The following is a 24,367-nucleotide window of genomic DNA, read 5'->3' as shown; positions in this document are numbered from 1 at the left end:
ATAGCCACACTGAAGTCCCAGGCACCCAAAGCACGACCCACAACTGTTACTGAAATCAGGGTGTTAGTCATTCACCACTTTCTTACTAGCCCGTGCTAAGCATTCAATATGTGATGTCAACCAGGGAGAAATGAATGTGATGAAGCCAAGGTAAGAAGTTTAAAAAAAGAGAAGCCAATTAATGTAGGCCCTACAGGGGTGCCCTTCAGGGGTGCCCCCACTTTTTCAGCCTGAGAGCTACTTATGACATGACCGAGTCAAAATGATCTACCACCTACTAAAAATGCAAAACACATTATTTATAAATACATTGAATATATAAATATATTTTTGTATGTACGGTATATGCTGGTGTACCTTGCATGACTGCATCAACCTATATATAGCACAATACAACAAAAAATGTTTTGTAATTAACTTACTCTGGTGACTTGCACAGCATGGAATTAGCCAGGGACACATAGTCCGGACAGTAGCTGCTGACAGTAGCTGCCTCGAGCAGATTTGCAGCAACAACAATCCGCCCATCCGCTCCATTCGATGCGTATAAAACAAGTCAACTTTTTACACACTATGCTAATGCTATCAATATTGCTGTCTGTAAAGCTCAAGAACCGTAAAAAATTTTTTTAAAAGCCGCCAAGTGAACAGGACGCTGTGTGTGACGTACTATGCCCGATGCTGCCTGCCTGCCGTGAGGCGGAATGGTCCACCGCTTCAAACGCATCATCCGCGCCACCCGCACGCAACCGCGCCAGCCCACGCGAACTACGTTGACTCCAATTGAAACGCACTGCCAGAAACGCTCCCAACGCAGTTGGTGTGAACGTAGGTAGCAATACAGTAGTGAGGACAGATGATAGGCTGGTGATCTACCGATGATCTACGATGCCTTTGCGATCGACCGGTCGAGCGCGATTGGCGATCGACGTAATAGGCACCCCTGATGTAGGGTATGTAAAAGACATGAACAAAACAGCACTGTGTTTCTGATTAGTTTAATGTGCAGCAAACTTTGTAAAAGCACAGCACACACATTGAAACACTAGTGTTAGCAGTGTAGGGTAAACGTAATGTTATTTTTAAACAAACCTAAGCATCAAAAAACAGAACAAAAAAAAAGACGAGACAAACATTGCAGCTGTGGTGAAGGGGAAAAAAAATTAGCTGGGTGTATCTTGTACTACTACATGTATTTCACTCGCCGGTGACGGTTCCATCCAATGTCCGTGGATCACCACAAAATAAAGTTAAAGTTGGAGCAGCTTGTTGTGTTAAACCCATCACTCGTCAAAGACAACCCTATGTCTAAATTGTGCAACATGCTGTGTTAACCATTCAAACTGACAATATAAATGAAAACAAACATACCTCACAAGGGTGATATCCGAGCATCTCAAGCATTCTGTACACTGATTTACACCGTCCAGTCTAAGAACCACAATCTTGGTTCAACTAAGATCTAAGCTATGATGGACCGTCACTGCTTGCTTTCTCAGGACTGAGACGGCTGCGAGGGAAGCCACCGCGGCTTGTCTTTAGATGCAGAGGGGAAAAAAACCCCATCATTAGTTATGCGTGTTAGAGATTGCTGGCGGACACAATGAGCCTTTTCAAATTTGGGTTGTTTCATGTAAAAACTGAAGTTATGCCTTTATGGTGTATCACTTGATGTGAGGATGTTGCAGTAACAGCGAGTGCCTTTGTTTGGCGAAGGCCACCTCTTCGGCTGAAACCCGCCTCGGGCTTTTACTTGGCCCCATCCAGTTGTTTAACCCTGTGGATCCTTGGCAAGTGAGGCCACTTCAGCACAGCGTACATAATGAAGCCTATTATACCTTTGTTCTCAAGATCCTCAATTACCCTGTTTCCTACTTTACATTTGGAACATCAAAAATAGTAATGACTTCTTTTTGGCATGGCTTCATTTGCTGTGATTAGGGATTTAGCTGGCCAAAAGGGCCCCGGCCTAGGGTTGGACACTTGGATATATCTGCCGCTTTTCAGGCTACAGACCCAAGACCAACAAATCCAATATTTCATAAGGTCAGAGTTACCCCAGAAAGTCAATGGAAAAAATATATGAATTGTTCGTTGCATCAGTGTCTATCCTTTCACCTGTCATACAATCAGGTCTTGTGTTCCTGTGAATGTCATAAAAGCACAAACACTCCCCTGTTCATGCTGGGATACAATATCATTGTCCCGGTGCCCATGTGAGATGCGTTAAAACACGTCCTGCAGATAGGCCTCACCTTGGGCAGCAAATTGCCATTACGGGGTTGTAAAAACTACAACGCTGAAGGGGCGGGTGGTGGGTGGGTCTCGAGATATTTACAGTGGAATTTCAAAAACCCCGTGGCAAACAATGGGATTTACTCGCCGGTGAATTAAACTAGATGGAACTTTGTTATCTTGCGACCTAACGACTTCATTCACTTCACTGGTACATCAGTAATAATTAATTCTTCTTTAAATATGAATAAAAGGAAGAAGCTTGGAGTTGCCTTGCATGACATGCAAAGAGTTCCAGCATTAAAGTTAATCCTGAAAATAGACTGAATGTTGTTATTCAGGGGACTATTCCATATACATATATTGTACTTGACCGTCCCATTAAATGTGTACGCCCGAGAGCAAACAGGCATAAACAAACAACACATTCTCATAATTAATTCAATAGAGTTCATAAATTCTAATTGGGTTAAACTTGCAACTACATGTTTTACAGTTTTTAAAGTCATAGCCTACAGTAAAAAAAAAAAAACATTCTTCTAACTTCCTTATATCCGTCTGAATATTGCATCAGTTGCTTGGTATTTATATACATTTAGTCATCAACCTTTAAGAGGAATAAACTTTTTACATAAAGAAGAAAAGATAACCTCTTGAGGATAAGATAAGTAAGACTCTTGAAGGCAAAACCTTTTTGTATACTTTTCGATTCTTTATCATTTTTGTTCAAGCGGTCATAGTAGGACCAGACCTATTAACATAATTAACATTTTTGAGGATTTCATGTAATTTAATCAGCACAACATTTGGGGAATTTAGAGCAACTTTGTGAGTGGAGCGAGTGGGTATAAGTCACACAGGCAGGTCATGAGGAGAGATGTCCAAGAGTCCAAATTCAGCATAAACAGATCATCAGAACTGTTTGTTTTGGCCTCTTTACTGCCGCTTCTATTCTTTTTCTGCCCCCTTTTCCCAGGCTTGGGAATTAGGTGATGACGACCGAATTGGAGGTTGCTGTTTCGATCCAACACAGCAACTGACTGCTACAAGATCGGAAGGCTGACCACATCCTCGGAGGCGCTGCTATGGAGATTTCTACATTGACCATTGGGCAGGGACTCGCTTCACCGATGTCATCTTCCTGCAGCACTTCATTTGATTAACTTTCACATCACTTTAACAAACACTGTATAGTACTGTAATGTGTGTTCATTGTTGCCCACTTGACATCCATTGCAGCCTGATCATCTTGGAAGGGGGATCCCCCATCTGTGGTCCCTTCACAAGGTTTCTCACTTTTCCCCAGATGGGGTTTTCTGAGTTTTTCCTTGCCATCCTGGGGGTTAAGATCACGGGATGTCGTGTATATGATACGGTGCATATGTGAAGCCCTTTGAGACTTTCCTGTGATTAACAGCTATATAAATAAATTTGACTTGACAAATCCATATGTTCGTCCGTCTGTCCATCCATTCTCTACATCGTGTATCCTCACAAGGGCCGCTTGTGTCCTGTAGCCTATCCCAGCCATCTGGGCGAGAGGCGGCGTACACCCTGAACTACAAGAAAAGTGCCAAGAAAAAAGTACTAAAGCTGTGACGTAGTTAATATGTTAACTTAGGGGCATATTTTCCCATGTGCTTGAGTTAGAAAAGACGCTCAGTTGACGGTGGCTGTCTTGTTTTGGCAGTGCGGGGCACACCTGGCCCGTATACAATGGCCGAACGGCTGTCATGTGTCTCTACTACATTACGCCAAAAGCCAAATGTCGACATAGTATAGCATAATTGCCGAAAAACATTCAGCACCTTGCGAGGAGCATTTCTACACACTACGTAATGGCGCCGTGAGTTAAATTTTGAATCATTCGTTTTTGTTTGCTCTATTACAGTCGTGAAATCCGTGTGTGGCGTGACGCACAAGCATGGTTGCTGGGCAATGCTGATTAACACTCAACATTCCGTCATGAGCACAGTATTCTGACGGAAATACTTTTATTGGACGTATTAGGGGTGGCACTGTGAACGACTGCTTAGCACAACTGCCTCTGCACAACTGGGTTTGGATCCAGGCTCCGGCCTGCCTGTGTGGAGTTTGCATGTTCTCCCCGTGCCTGCATGCGTTTCCTTCGGGTACTCCGGTTTCAAAATTCCCCCAAAACATCCATGCTAGGTTAATTAAAGACTCTAAACTCTCTGCAGGTGTTAATGTGAGTGTGAACGTTTGCCTTTTTATGCCCTGCGATTGGCTAGCGACTGGTTCAGGGTGTACCCAGTCTCTCACCCAAGGTATCGCGCCAAATGCCAACTGTGGTCCTCATGCTAACAACATCCTTATTTCCTGCACAGTGGAGGGAAGAGGACACTTTGCCTTGGTAATGATTTGGGGGTCCTAACTAAAAATGGCTAACATACTGTAAGTTAATGGTTTGTGCTCATGTCTGCATATTGAAATTGTAGACAGTATAGACATTTCCGTGTGTTTGAATGTTGATTAAACAATGATTCAAAGTTAAAGCAACACTGGGCAAGTATTCAACCTTAATACATTTTTTTCACAACTCGTTTGATGAAAAATTGGCTTACCACTAGTTGAATGTGACTTTTACCATGCCCTGAGGGGTTTTGTATTGTTTTTACTGGCACTAGGCAACTTTGAGGAGTGAGGGAGTAACCCTGTCACACACAAAAAAAATATATAAATGTCCTGAACTGCATACGTCACTTACTCCTTTCGCTATAAGGACGGAATTCGATTTGAACATCTATGCGCTATTACTGGTGTCATGCAGAAGCCCCAAAACAAACAAAAAAAAAAAACTATTGTTTGAACAAAATTAGTTTCATTACCCTATCGCTATTCATCTTTCACACAGTCACTGGAAATAGAAATGTAATTCAGTCCAACTTGCAGGCCAGCGAAAGCTCAGGATTTCACGACGCTACGCGCTGGCGCTCATGGGAAATGTGATTGACTTTTGTCAAAATACTATCGCTTTTGTCCACATGCGCTGTCATAATCAACAAAAACTGATAAATGACACAGTGTTGCTTTAATATAATAGATAGTCATTTTAATGTGACTATAATTCTTTTCACCATTTTTTTATTTTACTTTTTATTCCCTAATTACAACAATAACAACAACAACAATATATATCTCAGGACCAACTTCATAATATAATGGACATCAATGCCTTGTAGGCAATAGGCTAACTATTATTTTGAAATAGGCCCTTCGAGCAATCACTGTGGCAGATGGCTTGACCTCGACTTTTCAACTGGAGACTGGCCGAAGTCACGCTGATTGAACTACAATATGTAGTTGTGCTCCTAAGTTTACATACCCATATGAACTTATGTATGCATGAACTTATGTGTCTGTAACTTTATGACATTTATACTGTAGTTCAATTGCCAGGTTTTTGTCATAAAAAAATGAGACCAAGATGAATCCTTTCAGACGTTTTTCAACCATGAATGTGCCCTATTAGCTGTGCAAATCAATTTACAAAATGAATTTTTTTGAGAGGGCGAGTAAAAATAACTACATTAGTTCAGCTGTTTACTTTTACTTCCCCCCTTGAAAAGATTTACAGGCCAGCATTCACATAAAAGAGAAAAAAATAGAAATTATCTTGGTCGATTTTTTTGTTTTTTGCATCACAAAAAAATGGCATTTGAAACAGGGTGTGTCGACAATTTTGATATCTACTGTATATTGATAGGGCGGCACGGTGGTCGACTGGTTAGCACGTCCGCCTCACAGTTCAGAGGTCGTGGGTTCGATCCCGGCTCCGGCCTCCCTGTGTGGAGTTTGCATGTTCTCCCCGTGCCTGCGTGGGTTTTCTCCGGGCACTCCGGTTTCCTCCCACATTCCAAAAACATGCATGGTAAGTTGATTGGATACTCTAAATTGGCCCTAGGTGTGATTGTGAGTGCGGATGTTTGTCTCTGTGTGCCCTGCGATTGGCTGGCAACCAGTTCAGGGTGTCCCCCGCCTACTGCCCAAAGACAGCTGGGATAGGCTCCAGCACGCCCCGCGACCCTTGTGAGGAGAAGCGGTACAGATAATGGATGGATGGATGGATGTATATTGATATACTGTATATTGTCATGGACAATAACCGTCTGAGCAATCTTTGCGTTTTAGTCAGCACAAGTCCCAGGACTTAGATAGGTTGGTGAATCTATTTTCTAATAACCACAAAAATTGCAGACTACATCTTTTGTAAGATACTCTAACAGGTAATGTGTGTTTCAGAGGTTCAATATAATGTAATTTCAATGTGTGATGATTTCTTTGTTATGAGCCATTATTATTAAAAGGCTGTTTTGTAGTTCTCCTGTGTCCTTCGTATTTAAATAGAAAATAAACATAGTACACATAGTTTTGCTGGGCTCAATATGTACAGTATTATCAGAATATTAAATCCAACTTTATTTTTAGAGAACTTTTCATGCATAAAAATGCAACTCAAAATGCTATGCAATTGAAACATGTCATGTCATGTCATCTTCCAAACCGCTTATCCTATACAGGGTCGCGGGGAGTTGCTGGAGCCTATCCCAGCCGTCAATGGGCGAAGGCAGACTACACCCCAAACTGGTCGCCAGCCAGTCGCAGGGCACACATAGACACTGTCACTGAGCGGGAATCGATCCCACGCTGCCCGCACACAACTCAGGCGTGTGTACCACTACACTATCAGTGGACGCAATTGAAACATCTAAAATACAACATACAAAGAAAACCCACCTCCACTGTTAGCACACACAAACATATACAGTAGCATGCCCCCGCTCACACACACACACACACACCCCCACACACACACACACACCCACGCCCCCCCCACACACACACACGCACGCAAGCACCCCTGCTCACACACACACACGCAAACACACCTCCACACACACACTCACATCCTGATAAACTATGTTAAAAAGACATGGCGAGGCACAGAGAAACCATGTGAGGAAAAGGCACCCAAGGGCTACAGGGAGCACTGCCGTCACTGAGACCCCCGGCACAGATTGACTGGGGTAGACCCTACACATGATGCAGAGCTCCCCAGTCCCCTGGGCATAAGGAGCCTCCAGGAGGACGCCCCCCGCGAGAAGGTCAGCCACATTTCTCAGCGTGGAGGCCCCCCATGAGGAACCACATGAACTAAAAGCTAAAAAAAACAACAAAATAAAAGAACTAAAAAGTAAAAGACAATGAAGAATAAAAGGAGCTCAAAACTAAAAGCAATAAATTAGATTTTAAAAAATATACCTAAATTAAAAGAGTCAAATAAACCCAATTAACAGCCAAACTAAAAAGGTGTGTCTTGAGTGTCCTCTTAAAAATAGCAACAGTCTGTGCAGACCTGATGTTCTCTGGCAGTCTATTCCATAGCTGTGTACCATAATAGCTGAATTCAGCCTCACTGTGTGTTTTGGTTATCACCCTAGGAATAATTAAAAGGCCAGTGCCAGAGGACTTCAGGATCCGTGAGGGTCCATGTGAAAAAAGCAAGTCAGATAAATAAGATGGCCCAAGAACGTTAAGACATTTAAAAACTACCAAAACCACCTTAAAATCAATCCTGAAACACATGGGGAGGCAATGCAGCGATTTTAAAATGTGCTCCTACCCTCTGGTCCTTATCAGCACACGTGCGGCTGAATTCTGGAATAATTGAAGTAATAAAATGGCCGACCCCTGAGATGGTAAAAAAGGGATGGATTTTACAACTTAACTCATATTCCACAAACACAATATTAATCAGAATGCCTTGTTTGAACTAGGGGGCCTGCATAGAACATATTCTTGAAAAAAAAAAAAGTGTGGGTTGACTTTCTCTTCAATTGAAAAAACAAGCATTGGATTCAACTCACGCGAACAGCCCCTCAGCCCTTTTCAAACACACGCTCACACACTCACACGCACGCGTGCGTCTTTCAGCTGTTCCTAAAAGCATGCTACTGAACACCAATTGATTGGCTAACCTTGTCTTGCTGTAGAGAGAAAATATATATGACAAACACAATGCTGCATTTTAAGGGCAAGCAAGGAAAGTCTATTTAATCTAAGCAGTCTTAGTATGTAACCATAGGATGTATCTGTATGTACAGTATTTATGTATATGCTGCAGCTACGTATGATCTAAGCTAAATATTAGCTGGATATGTGCATTTGTGTGTTGAACTTGTTGGTTCAATGTTGCAATTAGACATATTTAGCCGATTCTGACTTTGGATCATGAGCCGCATCGCGTCATTCTGTGGCTAGGCGTCGGCCGAATGATATATATATACACCTTTTTAGTTTGGCTGTTAATTGGGTTTATTTTACTTTTTTTTTTTTCCTGTAAAATATAACAGTTGAAAGATATATCAATGACGTACAACTAATATGATATTTGAATTTGACTTTGCAAAATGTGAAAATTATTTTGGATTTCTCCAATGAGCCGTCAAGCAACTTTTTAAAGTAAAACTACATAAAAGTCTGTCTTTGCGACAGTGACTCTCCTCTAAGTTTGCACAATGAGCAGAAGTCAGCTGCTACAGGAAGAAAATAAAACTGAGTTCATTTTTTTTTTTTTTTTGTGCGTTATCAAATTTAAACTAATCTCCATATTAAAGCTTTAACTTTGACAGCCCTAATATAAATAAATTCCGGGGATTGAATGGCTGGACTGTGAAAAGACATAAATATGTCTTTGGGATTGAATGAGTTAATATACCATGCGGACGTAGCATAACATTATCCCCGACTGATGATAACGTGGAAAAATCAGGATTTAGGGTTTTCAAGATTATATCCATCCTCAAGGTTTTCTTAATTTATTATATACTTTTTGCGCAAGAAAAATTTCAGTTGACAGAATTTATTGGAGCCCCCGGGGGATGCAGGCTTGAGACTGGAATCTCCCCGTCTTCTCAGTACATATATTGCAGCTATTGTTAAATGTATGTGGATTGAGGGGAAAAAAAATCTTTCAAGACACTGGAAGGAGAAAAGGTTATTTGCATTGTGAATTGACATAGGTACTTTGAAGGATTTACAAATCTCACTTGCTGTGAGCGATATAAAAGGATGCTTAAGATCAAAGGAGCAGCAGGTTTAAACTTAATGTATTCGGTGAACACACGCCACTAACTTGACTGACTACTGATCTGCAGCCACAGCAAACAAGACAGCTCATTGTTCTTCAGATGGTTTTGGAGCCTTCAGCAGCCCTTGCAGGAGTCAGCGACAAGATATTTAGAGTAGGAACCGTGCACAAAGCATGTTGTTGTACTTCAGAAGGGACGTGTGATTATTTTTTTACTTGCATGCTTTCGGCCATGCTGTGATGTTCCTACAGAATACTTAACAAGAAAGAACCATTCGCAAAAGAATGGACCACTTTGTGTGACAGCTAAGATGCTGACATGCTCAGTGGGACTCACTAGAACAATTGTGATCTTTAGGAGAAAAAACACATCAGTGAGATTGACAATCTTCAGTCATTATCAGTGCATGCAAAAGGTATTTCTCCAGGAAAGAAAACCTGAATGGATTCCTTTAACGCAGTGGTTCCCAACTGTTATCACCCTGGGAACCACATTTCTCTATTGTTGCAAAGTCACGACCCATTTATAAAAGTCAAGAAGAAAATGAAAAGAAAATGTATTGTTTGAAAAGTTTCTGAAAACACTTATATTTGATTTCTAAACACGACACCTCTATGCATGCATGTCCAAAGGGCAATTCAGAGTACTGAACATGAAAACGCTAACCTCTATAATTATACTCAACAAAAATATAAACGCAACACTTGTTTTTGCTCCACTTTTTTACGAGATTAACGAGATCCACATACACTATATCACCATTTTTCTCAAATAATGTTACAAACCAGTCTAAATGTGAGATAGTGAGCACTTCTCCTTTGCCGAGCTAACCCATCCCACTTCACAGGTGCGCCATATCAAGATGCTGATTATAAATTGAGATTAGTGCACAGGTGTGCCTTAGACTGCCCACAATAAAAGGCCATTCTGAATGGTGCAGTTTTATCACGCAGCACAATGACACAGATGTCTCAAGATTTGAGGGATGATGGACGATCTGCCGTTCACGAATCAGCAGAATTGATCTCAGATACCAAATACCCAGTTCATACACCTATGTTTGCTCTGAACACTTTGTTGAAGGTAAACTTGAACAATTAGCGACTTTAGAAAATGCATCTTACATACTGTACAAACAATACATATCTCCATTTTCGGTCTATTAGTCTTTTCGTTTGGATCTTGACCTTCAGAATGGTGGACAAACACATTGATTAAACAATCAAAAAAATGGTTATAACCCTAACCCTAAACCTAAACCAAAAGTGCAACACCAATAATTTTCTTTTCTTTTCTTTTTTTTTTTTTTTTAGGAAATTAGCAATGTTAGAAAAGCATAACAGCAACAGTTTGATCAGTCTGAAAGTTTTAGTGATCTGCATCCCAATTGTTTGGGCGTAAACAAAGTAGCCATCCACATTTTCTATGGCAGTTACGGATGTACAATCCAAATATCTCATTAGATTTTCTCTATATGCTCCCGTAATACTTGCAGCAAAATGAGGTAAATTCTCTTCTTAAACCTGGTTCACACGGCAAGATTTTAAAGTTGTCGGCCAACTTCCAAACTCTGAGAGACCCCACACGTGATGAGGAAAAAAATCACGGGTACAACAGTTTTGAATGTACCGTGTGTGGTGTGCAGTCACATGACAAGATCAACACATCACACAGGGACTGATTCATTCAACAGACATTCTCAAATCAAACGGCAAACCTCACAAAACCCCTTGAGATTAAACGTGACTTCTGAGTAAACAAACATAGTGGACGAAATGAAGCAGGTGTCTCTTATCATGTCTTGACGGTGGCGCAGTTTGTGGATCAGTTTTAGTGGATAAAATAAAAGATGTTGAGCTCTGTGACGTTTTTTCTTTTTAAAAAGGACACCGCGTGTAACAGAGAAACTGGAGATATGGGGCAAAATGAATGGTACCGCTGTCTTCAGTGCAAAAAACTGATCTCGAAAATATTCATGTCATTCTTGTTTAGTTTTTGGTGCAGAGCAGTGAGTACTGTTCAAAAACCACAATGGCTTTTGCTATTGCTTTAGCTCCAGGAGAGGCTGTTTAAATGTTGCTGTAAATTGTGTTAGCACCATTCTATGACAGCTGGGATAGGGTCCCTTGACGTGCCACAAAAAGCATATCACTGGTAGTCACAACGTCCGCTAACTAGAACCTAACTGACCCTGACTTTAAGTTGTGTAAATTAGTGACGTCCGGGTCAATTGCACAACTTGCATTGCTCATCCAAGCATTGCTTGTCAAAATTAAGATTTACTTTGTCTTGAAATGGCCATAGAATGACCCTCTCATGAAATCGAATGTTTATAAACGTCACGATACGATCACGTAGGGGTGGGCGATATGACGATATTAGATCGTTAAGCGGTTTAACGTGTTGACGATCTCATAAAGCCGAAAGATCGTTTGATCGTCTACATGGCACATTCTATACAGTTTAGCTCTATGGCGGCGCAAAGCCGCTGACGCGTATCCCCGACCAACCAATCACAACACGCACAGTGCACCGTACGTGACACTCCCCGCCTCCCTGTTTGTTTGTATAGCGGGAAGCTATAGCGGAAAGTCACCACGAAGCAGAGTTGGTCCCGAAAAGAAACTCCACATCCACAGCGTCGATTTGGTTTGGTTTTTCCTCAGAGGAGAAAGCGCAAACCAGTTATTTGCAAAGTTTGCAGAGACTCGGTTCGGACGTGAGCGCCGACAGCCAAAGCAAACGGAGATCAGGCACATGGGAGCCAGTGGCAGCCGCTAGCTCCAAGCTAACGCAACCCACCGTAACACAGTCATTTAACAAGAGCACTCCATGTGAAAAAACAAGCAAGCAGTGTAAAAAAGTAACTGAGGCAGTGACTTATTATCTTGCTAAAGACATGATTCACATTAAAACAGTGGAAAACGAGGGCTTTAAAAGACTCTTCAAAGTACGAGACCTGCATTACGAGCTGTTTTTTTACTTTTTGTGTTTACATTATTTTATCTTTTATGTTTATATTCACTGCACATTTTGATAAAAATTGTAAGTATTCAAATTAAAACCTGTTCAGAAAGCTTATCTGACTTAAAATGTCATTTTTTTTCTTTTAGAGTTTTATACACATTTTAAGTATGTTTTATATGATTAACGTGAAGAAAATGGTCAGAAATGTCCAAATTAGTATTAAAAAAACGATTGAAAAAAGAATCATGATAAAATCGTGATCGTGATTTTATTTTTAAAAAATCGTGATATTATATTTTTGCCAGATCGCCCACCCCTACGATCACATGATCGGAAACCGGGGCCAATGACGTGATTTTCAGCTGATCCGGTAATGGGTGAAAAGATTGGTTTGAAAATAAAATATATTTGTTTTAATAATCCAAATGTGCAAATATGTTGCCAAATAGAACAGTAGTAGCTCAGTTTTATATTACACAATGTTGCTTTTATTTCCCTGTAGAATGTAGTTAGTGTGACACACACACACCTACAAACATGTCTCCTCCGCTCTTTCTCTCCTGCAGGCAGAAACAGAGTGATGGGTTTGTCTTCATAGCTTGTTTGGAGGGACAGGCAAGCCGAAAGATGCTTATTTTGTCTGCCTTGCCTGATATAAAGACTCCTAAATGGCATTGTCAGAGAGTTGAGACAGATGAGAGCTCAATGGACAGGTTAGCAATTGTGACTAGGGGTGGGCGATATGAGCTAAAAAAAAAAAAATCTCCATTATTTTTCAAAAAACTTGATAACGGTAATTTGACAATATTCTCCCAAAAAAATATTGTAAAATCTGCACTTGCTTCGCAGAACAATTACGGATATACAGCATTTGCAAACAACAGCTCTTGTTTATATCCTAAACTGCGGCATACAGCTGCAAAACATTATACAACAATATTCTGCGGCTAAATTTAACAATGACAAACTTTGAATCATGTCTTGACTATATATAGTGTTTTTACTGATTTTTGTGAATATTTCTGCGAATTGAATGTCTGCTATTATTCCCTATTATTCCCGTTTATGCACGCTGATTTGCCAAATGAGGATTTCATCACTTTCCCCTTCATTGCAGCCATGAGTGGACTCGATTGTCTTTTTGAGAAAGTGCTCACTCAAATACTCGATAATCTAAAATTGCACATCGTGAAAGCAACGTTGACGATAATATCGGTGATGATATATATCGCCCACCCCTAATTGTGACACTTCCAAATGACAAAACTTCAAATAGAAGGAGTTTAACGAGTGTAAATCATTTGGTGGCAAGCAAGTTTGTTCCCCACTGGTTGCATTTAACAAGGTCATAAATCACTAGTCTCCTTTCTAGATGACAGAAGTCACACATGTGCCAAACAACTTTGTTGCTGCGGTGTCTTCATTTTAGTCTGCACAAGCCTATAAAAAACGATGTAAATGTTTTGTTTACCATTAAATCAAATGTATCAAACAGAGGAATCCCTCATTCTATGGTAATGCTTATTTGGGCCAATCAACCAAATTTGTGCCATTTGCCCAGTCAATTATATGAAAATACATTTTTATAAAGAGCCCTGCACTATGTATAGTGTTTAAAATTAACATTCAATTAGTGCAAATATCACTGCTCTAGTGCCTGTAGTTGCTAATTTTATGCAAAAAAAACACTAAGAGTTTCAGTACCACAAATTTACATGATAAAAGAAGTCCTGGGATGAACCAATACACATTGAGTTGTTCAATATGTGTATCATCAAAATTAGTGCTTTAAAAAGCAAAAAAAAAAGAAAATTACAAGAAGCAGTTGGCACTGATTTGGTAGAATGGTCCATATAATATAAATATATATAACAACATATTACATTAATTTGAGCAAAATCCGATGCACGCTCTTTTGTTCCTGAATGTATTGCCGAGGTATTGGATCGGGACTCGGTATCGGCAGATACTTAAAACCAAAGATTCGGACTCAGGTGCCAAAAAAGCATGATCTGCACATCCTTACTAATTTTATACATTTAAGGACATAAGGTTATGGTATATTCTGTTTGTAATAATTAATGAGGCCAGTCAGTGTTCCCTGCTGTAAATGTTTAGAGAACATAAAGGTAAAAACAATAGGCAAACATCGGCCATTTGGCTGATTATTTTGGGTCATGTTTGAGGGGCCATAATCGTTAAATCGGCCGGCCATTTAATCGGCTGCGCCTTACTAAACAGCAATGCTAGCACTGACACTAGAGCTACACCGCATGTGAGCGGTCCTGTCTAGTCCACCAATATTCAAGATGACCAATGTACTTGGCCTGAGTCACCGTGTCAATGACATACTTTAGGCACTATTCTCCTTGTTATATAATGAACATAATTTTGAATCTGTTATCTGAAGGTCAAGTTATTATTGTCGCTTTACACCAATGTACAGTTCCTTCAAGCGTTAGGTCTTTGCCAATGTTGATATGCAATTTTTCTGTACTTTGTGAGGCATATTGGTCACGAGTTACTTATTGTTTAATCCAAGAGAAAATGTACAGGACTTTGTTCTTTTTGAGGTACCATAAATCCCCAGAAAAAAAAATGGTAGAAATCATATTTAACCCTTTCAGGAAGTTATCCTACAAACAATTCAAAGAGTTTTTTTTTTCCTTCTTAAATATGCAGTGGAATGAAAGCGCCATGGGCTAATTACGAGCATTCTTCACTGAATTAGTGTTCAGTGTGTGGCAAGGCTGTGCTCTCCTTTGTCTTGATCCCTAAACTGATCCCTTGCTTATACCCCGGGAGGTCATAGGTCACTTGGTTAATTAAGGGTCCAATCAGTCTTTAGATAAACTCATCTGAGCTTAATGTTTGCACTTTTTGAGGTCCAGCAGCTCTGCCTGGTACCCCTGATCTTTGCGCGCACTCTACTAATCTAACCACAGACAGGGGGAGTAGGTTAACCCAGCTCAACAGCGCCAAGCTGGAATGGCCTTTTCATTTGACAACTTCAGTCAGCGAAGAATGTCTGTAAGCCCTTGCCAAACCAGAAAAATAACTCCAGCGCGGCGTATTGTACACAAAGTGAGGGTTTGAGGAGGGGGCGCCCTAAAGCTCGCAAAGCGCTGCAGATTAGGTCGATGCTGCGTGAGAGGACCAGTGTTATACTGTATTTGAGTGCCATGGCTGGCCCATGCCACACACATCCAAGAGTGATGAAAGTGTGGCTGAGCAAGCAACCATGAAATCTCTCAATGTGCTGTGGATGGATTTAGTTCAACAAAGATTACTCAATAGCTGCCAGAGTATGGGCCTTTTACAACACAATGTGAGACTATGCAACTTTGTTTTATTTTATAATCAGTACAACCTTTTATGCGCTGTGTTATTTGATTCTATACACGTGTTCCTCGCAGTGTCTAATGACTTCTGAATGCAATTTTGATCTTATCAAGTCCTCATGCAGCCACAATGTATCAAGCTAGTAGCGATTAAATGATATTATATTTGTTCCAGCCCCGGCCTTTCTGTGTGGAGTTTGCATGTTCTCCCTCTCCCTCTGCCTGCGTGGGTTTTCTTCAGGTACTCTGGTTTCCTCCCACGTTCCAAAAACATGCATGGTAGGTTAAGTGGACACTCTAAATTGTCCCTAGGTATGATTGTGAGTGTGAATGGTTGTTTGTCTGTGTGTGCCCTGCAATTGGCTGGCCACCAGTTCAGGGTGTACCCCGCATGCTGCCCACACGCAGTTGGAATAGGCTCCAGCGCGCCCGCGTCCCTTGTGAGGATAGCGGTTTGGATAATGGATGGATGGGTATTACATTAGTTGAAATTAGTATCATAATCTCACCAATGGTAAAGATAGAGTTCCCTCCCATTTTCAGGGTAATGAATATTTATCAGACTTTTGGGGAGAATTTTTTAGGTTTATATGTTATTTTTTTACCCAAGGCGTTTCAATGGCCGTCAATTATATGCAATTTTTTTCTATTCATCGGAGAAGTCGGTCCCAATCCACCGTCAATAGCAGGGGTCGACTGTACAGTAAGTAAACACGTTGTTTCAATAGATTGGTCTATCTTCTGATCGGATCAGTGATTGGTTATCATTTCTTTCCAAACTCGAGTAATATGCATTTTCTATCCTCACAAACTGCAGAAAACAACAATTTTTCGAACAGAAATAGCTATTCAAGGAGCATCATTGAAAAAAAACAATGGTTAAGTCCCAATGATGAAAAAACACCACCACCAACAACACAATGTTGAAAAGAACAACAACACATTGCTATCGATATTTGCAGGACAACAGAGTTTAAAGGAAACTTACCAAAGAACGGTGTAAAAATGCACCCTCAAATGCTACGGCTTCGACTCGTAAAGAAAAACCTTAAGAGTCTCCAGGCCCTCGCACTGCCAGGGAATCAAAGCTATGAAAAGATGTGAATGTAGCTGAGCAAATAGGATTAAAGATGGCTAAATCCAAATGGCTGGAAGCACAGCATGCATTAAAGAGGAATTCTCTCAGGAAAGATAATCCCCATATACACATTCTAACACACTTCACTCACCCGTTTTTTTTTTTTTTGTTTTTTTACACACACACGCACACCCACACATATATAGTAATTCCGTGATTTCCTGACTATCCACACACACCCCAGTCAATAGAGTCTATAAATATACTGCTCAGACTGCAGCAATGACACACACTGATTCCAGAGATGGAAATATTCTCGCAGAATAATCACACTTTGTGTCATCTTCTCCTGTTTCCACTCCAGCATCAAGCACAAGAGCCAGAGAGTCTTACCTTCAGCACTTCCACGGGCACCTGCGCAGCGGCCGGTGCAGGGACGGTGACATTGATGGCAGCGCTTTGCGCAGCTGTGGTTTGTGGGTACTGGGACTCCTGCTGCCTGCGCTGCTCCCGCCGCTCCTGCTCCTGAAGCTGCTCGCGCATCAGCTGTTGCCGTAGCAGGATGCGCGAGGTTGTGGCCGAGGAGCTGAGAGGAGGTTTGGAAGCGCCGCGCTGCTCCGACGGGCTGCGGTGAAGGGGAGAACGATGCCAGGTGAAAAGAGGGTTGAAAAGGTGAGATGAAGAGCATCAACTTAAAAGTGAAATGAGAGGGCAGAGAAAGGTCAGGTGCAGAGATTAGATCAAGCGAGATGATGGTGAGAGATTAGCTCTGTTGATTCACGAGCATGTCTCTCTCGACACACGCCTGTGGGATTTAGTTACTTGGTGTGGGGCCACGCTCCAATTGCTAAACACAGCACTTGTGAGGACTTTTTCTTGCTGGACTGTTTTCCCATTTACACTTACATTCTGTAGGGGATTGACAACACATAGCCACTCCCACCACATGCAAGTAGCATTGCCCGACTCACTGCTCCTGCCCTTTCCCGTCTTGCTCCGTCAAGGCCTTTCCTATTTGCTAATCGTCACGTTCCTTCCTCACAGTGTGAAGCGCTTGCGTTCACAGAGGCAAAGACAGATTAGCAGCAGTGGTGGCCATGATGAAATGATGGAGGGGACACTGACAAAGTTAAATCGAAGAACTTCATCACGATTGTTTTTTTGTGGGCCAGATCATGGAAGTAAATCGCCACAGAAAAAAAAATCTAACAATATGCTCACATACTTCGTCCTTTCTGCTTTATTGTCGTACATTAAACAATGGAGACAAAAGCCTTTTCTATTCTATTATTTGTTTAACTAAATCAATGTCACAATTGATTTGTGTCTACAGAACAGTTAAATGCTTATGGGGATGTATTATAGAAATAGATTTTAGTTTTAATTGCTTGTGTACAAATATTTGAGTCTGTGAAGTGCCTGCCCACCCATCAAGCGTGAACAACCAATTAAAAAAATGTATGAGTTAGCTATTTACCAAATTCTGTCTACAAACAATACATTCTGAATTTGACCACAGTGTAATGTCACAGTTCGGCTCATTTGCATTATCAACTCCGACTGACTTGGACATTTTCAAGAATACACTGTTTAAAACAGCGTTTCACAACCTTTTTCTTTCACACTGGAAAACAATTTACAGCACAAAACGTAACAAATTGATTCACAAAAAATATGTAAAAAGGTTAACTGTGTAACTGTGTAATTTAGTGGAAGAGCATTTCATTGTTCCCCCAAAAACTATTAGAACATTTTTTTTGTCAAAATGATTTACATTTTGGGCTTCCATTTGTGCAAGTACAAGCCACTCATTTTGTCATCACCCACCCACCCAAGCTCCACCCCCGGTCATCATGTTCACGAAAGCCATACCCGACATTGGCCCCACAGAGGAGGCGGGAGGGGTCCACAGTGACTCATTTCCATGAGAAAGGATCACACACATATCTCAAAACAGGTTAATTAATTTCAGTGAGGCTGAAGAAACTGAATGAAAAGAGTGTTTTAATTCTTAATCCTCGAAGTATTTTGACGAAAGCCTGTCAGAAATGTTACTCCAACATTTTTAAAAGGACAATGGGTAAAATTCAGTGCCATCTAGTGGTCAATTAATAGAATGCAGCGACCTAAGATGGAAGCGGTGCCTTCAAGAGACCAAGTATGCAGTAGTCATGATGCCAAGGAACTACCCTAAGTTTGTCTCCTTCGAGTATCCGTAGCACAAAGATGGCAGCGAAACATGGCAGCCTCCTGTAGGGGAGGCGTGCCCTATGTAATAGAATTCGAGATTACTTCACCTATGATTGTATAAAAATAATTACATTGATGTGATCGAGCATATTTTTTTGCATATTGTTGAAATCACGATCATTGAAAAATCAAAACATTCTACACATTGTCCCTTTAAGTTTAACTCAACATGACCATTATCTGACCTGAAATTCATGAAACACCATAACACAGTACATAGAAATTAAAATAGTTACTGATACTTATTATATTCAAGATGATTACATAAATATAACAAACATTTCTTTCATTCTAACTAACGGCAATGTTTTCATCATTATAATTTTCTTTCCTGACTGCCTGGGAGAAATCTATTTGAACGTCGTACACGCATCAAAAATCTATCCAGCATGTGTATTAGCAAATATTTACTAATAGAGAATACAAATATTCATCTAACACAGCCACCTATTTACATCATCCAATGCAAGAAAGAGGTAATACTTTGATGGTCGAGGCTTGATCCATTTGTTTGTGTGCATGATTACACAATAACGACTGACCCAATTTCCGTGGCGAGGTTTGACATGGACCAAGAAAGAAACTCCATCAATATTTATAATTAGGAAAACTCAGATGAAAAAAACTATACTAATTATTATTATTATTATTATTATCATCATCAGCTGAGCAATTTTGGTTTTATCTGCCTCACACAATTTCATCTGCTACAATTCAGCATGACAGTACATGATTACATTAGCCACATGGGATATATCACAAGCTACTGTTTGAGCTCTTTTAAATAATACTGATCCTGACTTCTTTAAGCTACAATCCAACATGATAAAAAGAGCAGAACAAACCTATAGACCAAAACAGTTTTGAGCTAAATTCAGCGGCACGCTCAAAACGTTTTGCATAACAGAAAGAGGAACAAGAAGGGCTGTTTCAGTTTTCCCACTCTTTTCAAACCGAGACGGCTACTCCCCAGACAGAGTCGGGCGCTCCTAAAATAGAGGGACTCTGCTGAAGCAGAAGTTGTCGGGATCAAGCCTTCATCGAGTGAGTGATCCTTTTGATAAAACTCAGCAAAACGTCTGGCCAATCCAGCTGTGCAATAATCGGACTAATTAGCCGGCAGAGTCAAACACAGCTTCAGTCTGCCGTGCATTCGGTGGGTGTTGGGCCCTCAGCGTACGATCATTCCCCTCCTTCTCTCCCACCAATGTATATAACCTTATTGTCTGAAAAGACAGCTACTCAAGTTTGGACAAGAGCAAAAATACAAGATATAGACTGCAACAAAACCACATGTGCTGTGCCATTATCAACAGTAACGAGGAAGCAGCAAATTGTTTACCAGGAAACGCTTTATTTTTGAGACTGGACTATCTTTAATCAGCCTTGCTGCCACTGTCTCGTCAATTATCACTTCGAGTCATTTAATCAAATACAATAGATATAAAAAAGTCGACGTGCCTTTGTTCAAATGCCACCTTATATGGAAACAATTATTTATTTGTTCATTTTCTGACATGCAAATAGATGCAAAACTTTTTCCACAATTGTGACCTTTAACCTAAACAAATAAATTGAAAAAAATATATATTTTAGAAAGGAGGGAACCTAAAAGTAAACAACTGAGATACTGTAATGTGATTGCGCAATTCACAGGTGTGCACGTCCTCTTACCGTATGACTGAGGTTGGCTGTGTTCAGAATTAACCAATCACATTTAAAATCATGTTTACATAGGGGTCTGCACACAACGACCACCATTTCAAGTACCGATTAAACCTCAAATAACCACAGAGGAGCACTTTACCCCTTTTTGCCGGTCCGTCTTCCATCTGCGACCTGAGTACCCTTCCGTCATCGTCCCTCCGTCCTTATTCATAAAACTAATGGTCCTTCGACCCGTCCGACCTCGTCCTTCTAAAGTGCCTGGGAAGGCATGACCATCTTTGCAAATGACGATAAGAATTTTAAAAAACTTTCTCTCAGGTTTTGTCCTAACGCTGATTTGTGAATAGAACTGTTGATCATTTCTTTACCCTTGACTAAGACCCCCATTTCATCTGAAGAAAAACTGACTAAAAGCATTATGCTGCATGCTTCACTGTACTTATGTTGTTCTTCTGATGAAGAGCAGCAATGTATTCATGCAAAGCAACACCCTGCAGTGGCGATGATAGCTTGAGGTCAATAAATTGACAATCAACATGGAAGCTTTACTGAAATCAACAGGTGGTGGGTTCATATGGCAAACAAGCATCGGTGCTTCAAGACCAGTAGCACAGCTTGCAAAATATGCAAGTCTATTCTCAAATATAACAAAAGCATAAGTGCTATTCATTCTTATCTGAAAAGGTACCAGCTAACTGACCAGTAGCCTTAAATCATCACGTCAGCAACCTGAGAAATCACCAAACGCCCCACTATAACTCTGAAAAGCCAGACAATACTGTAGCATCTGCTTCGAAGATCAAACAAAGGCACGCGGTTATCCATCAATGACCTCTTTGTTGAGAAAATCAATTAATTTATGCATCAACAGGTTGCCAATGTCGTAAAAGAAAACAACCAACTTAATTTCCTCTCAACCATTATCCTTCATCCCGCAGACCAAGGGTCTCCAACATTTTTGAAAGTGCACGCACACTTCTGAAACAACAAATCCACTCAAATTACCTTAAAAGTGGAAGTCAACCCAGACATATTTTTTTCAAGAATATGTTCCCAGCAGGCCCACTAGTTGAAACACGGCATTCTGATTAATTTTGCGTTCGCGGAATATAAATTAAGCAGCAAAATGCACTCGTTTTTAGTCATCTCTGGGGTCGGCCATTTTGTCTTCTGTCGACTGAAATGCTGCTCACAACGACCAATCACGGCTGACCTGTTTTTTGAATCTGAGCCGTGATCTTGTGGGCTTGCATAGAACATATTCTTAAAAAAAAAATGTTTGCGTTGAATTCTCCTTTAAATAACATTACAGGTATATGTTATTATTACAAATTAATGCTATAATTTGAAGACACTGAACATATTAGTAATAACTCACAATAATTAGGAAACAGACACATCAAATAGCAATATGCAACAGTATTTCTTTTACGGTATTCTTTGCCAGTGTTTACATTTTCGAATGATCGCTTTGACAAAATTGAGTTGCTCAGTGACACGTTGTCAGTACGTCAAACCTTCTTCGAGTGAGGATGCAAATTCTCTTCCAGTTCAGCTCTCTGTAATTACATTGTATTTTTGTTGATAAAGACTTTTTACTCTGCAACTTCCGGGTCATGTCTGCGTATGGTTCCAAATTCGAATCCTCACGTGGCAAATACTCTACTTTTGCATGAGACAGAACATACCATTTCAATTGGAGTGTGACAAATGGAATACTTTATGCATTGTGCATTTTGACTGAACAAGCCCATTTAAAAAAAAAAAAAAAAAAGCTATTTCTTCAACACTTAACCCCAGTTCTTTGCAGAAAATGTATATTTAATATTCATCAGCGTTTGTTTAAGAATTTGGGGAGTTTGTGAAAAAAAAACTATTAGTATTATTAGTAATTTTGTTTTTTATTAGTTATTTTTTTATTTTTGTGAAAATTAATCAAGGAGCCACTCACAGACTGTGTTTACATGCAGCCAATAAACTTTCTAAAACCCGAGTATTGGCAGCGTTAGGGTTTTTAAAAGCCATGTAAACGCATAATAACCAGAATATGTCCTTATTCTGTTTTTTAAAATTCCAAAGATCATGCCTATACGTTACTCCCTTTCAAACCTGTATATGTGTGCATGTATACGGCAATCAAAATATGTCGAATGCACATGTAACACCGCGCATGTTCAACCGCAAAGAATCTTGGTCTTTGTAGTACAGGAAGTGCTTGTATGCCCGCTGTTTGGTGCGCAACCCACCGGAAATACATCCTTAGTGATAAACAAAACATGGCGAAAGCTAGAGTAAGTAGGACAACACATTTTTAAAGTGAGGAGGAAACCGTCTGCTTAAATCGTGCGGTGAATGATATGAATATAATGTGTTTCATTGACGGAAGCAAGTAACAAGCGGAGATGACGTAAATTGCGTCATGCCGTCCGTGCGTCGCCATTTCAATCTGGTTATTTAAACGTGGGGCGTAACGCTCTCCCGCTCAAGCCATGTAAACGGTCTAGTTCGAATGAGTCCGAAATTGACATTTTGACCTTAACCCGAATACTGCATGTAAACGTAGTCACAGAATAGGAAATAAAGTACCCACACTATATGCAAGGTCGTCAAGTGAGAGAACACAGTGGTGCAGAGTACTACACCATGAGTGACTTGGATGCAATATGTCACCACTTGTCACCATCAGTTAATTCCTGCTTGAATATCAAACACTATGATAATTCTCTACAGAATCTCTATGCCCTTTTCTATTTTCTTCATCACAGTATTCAATTTTTTTCAACAACTCTCTACATTTCTCAGTATACACCACAGCCAAATGGGTTTGTATTATGATAAAGACGGTGAGATATTTATAATACTGAATATACACTATTAATTAATTGATTGGTAGATTAGAAACATTAAGGGAACTGCAGCTAAACGAAAACCTTCAATGAGCCTTTTAGTTTTTATGTTAGTTCTTTTTTTTTCTTTGTTCTGCATCCAAACCTAGAAGCTGCTTTAAAGCTCATAATGCATAATTCCATTGTCTGCAAGGGTGATTGTGTTTCTTTCATCACAGAATTTTAAATCCAAGTCACTGGATCTAATATTTTAAAGGTATTGTTTTTAGTTGCTTGGCTCCCACTAACAAAATATTTCTCTTTTTGTTGAATCGACTTCACAGTAGTAACCAGTCGGCCACCGTGTCACCACAGTTCAACATCAACACGCTTTAAAGCAGCACTGGGCAAGAATTCGACCTTAATAAAAAATGTTCACAACTCTTTTGATAAAACATTGACTTACAAGTAGCTGAATGGGAATTTTGTCATGTCCTGGGGGGTTCTGTATCGTTGCACGCATGCACATTTACAATCCAAATGGTGACCCCACGAAAACAGAAAAAAAAGGCTGAGTGGTCGGGGAGCATATTTGCATTCAGTTCACTTGGACTGAAGACCGGTGAAGATCCCCACTGCCCCCTACGTATCATGTACGATAGATGGAGATACCAACGTCTCCTCAAAACGGTGTGAGATTGTTTATGCCTGCACTATTGTGAATGCAAGACCGTCCAATATCCTGATTGGCCAAACTGAGGTTGAGCACGCACAAATTAATAGCAATTTCCTATTTAAAATTTGATGTATACATTTTGGTAAATCAATCAGTAAGTAATATTAATGTCAAGTCAAGTCAAATTTATTTATATAGCACTTAATCACAGGAAA

General features: G+C 40.3%; 1 protein-coding gene across 2 annotated transcripts in view; it reads right to left on the bottom strand.

Moving 5' to 3' along the window:
- Positions 1–24,367, bottom strand: part of LOC147153450 (microphthalmia-associated transcription factor-like) — a 60,578-nt gene that overhangs the window by 13,128 nt on the left and 23,083 nt on the right. For both annotated transcript variants that reach the window (XM_086029971.1, XM_086029982.1), the window contains exon 2: positions 17,127–17,358. In XM_086029971.1, coding sequence (XP_085886097.1) covers positions 17,127–17,358 — 232 coding nt within the window. The remainder of the gene's footprint in view (positions 1–17,126; positions 17,359–24,367) is intronic.

The sequence above is a fragment of the Filicampus tigris genome, chromosome 1 (assembly GCF_054856515.1).
Source record: "Filicampus tigris isolate MCC_2025a chromosome 1, RoL_Ftig_1.0, whole genome shotgun sequence".
Lineage (NCBI taxonomy): Eukaryota > Metazoa > Chordata > Actinopteri > Syngnathiformes > Syngnathidae > Filicampus > Filicampus tigris.
This window is presented reverse-complemented; position numbering and strand designations above follow the sequence as displayed.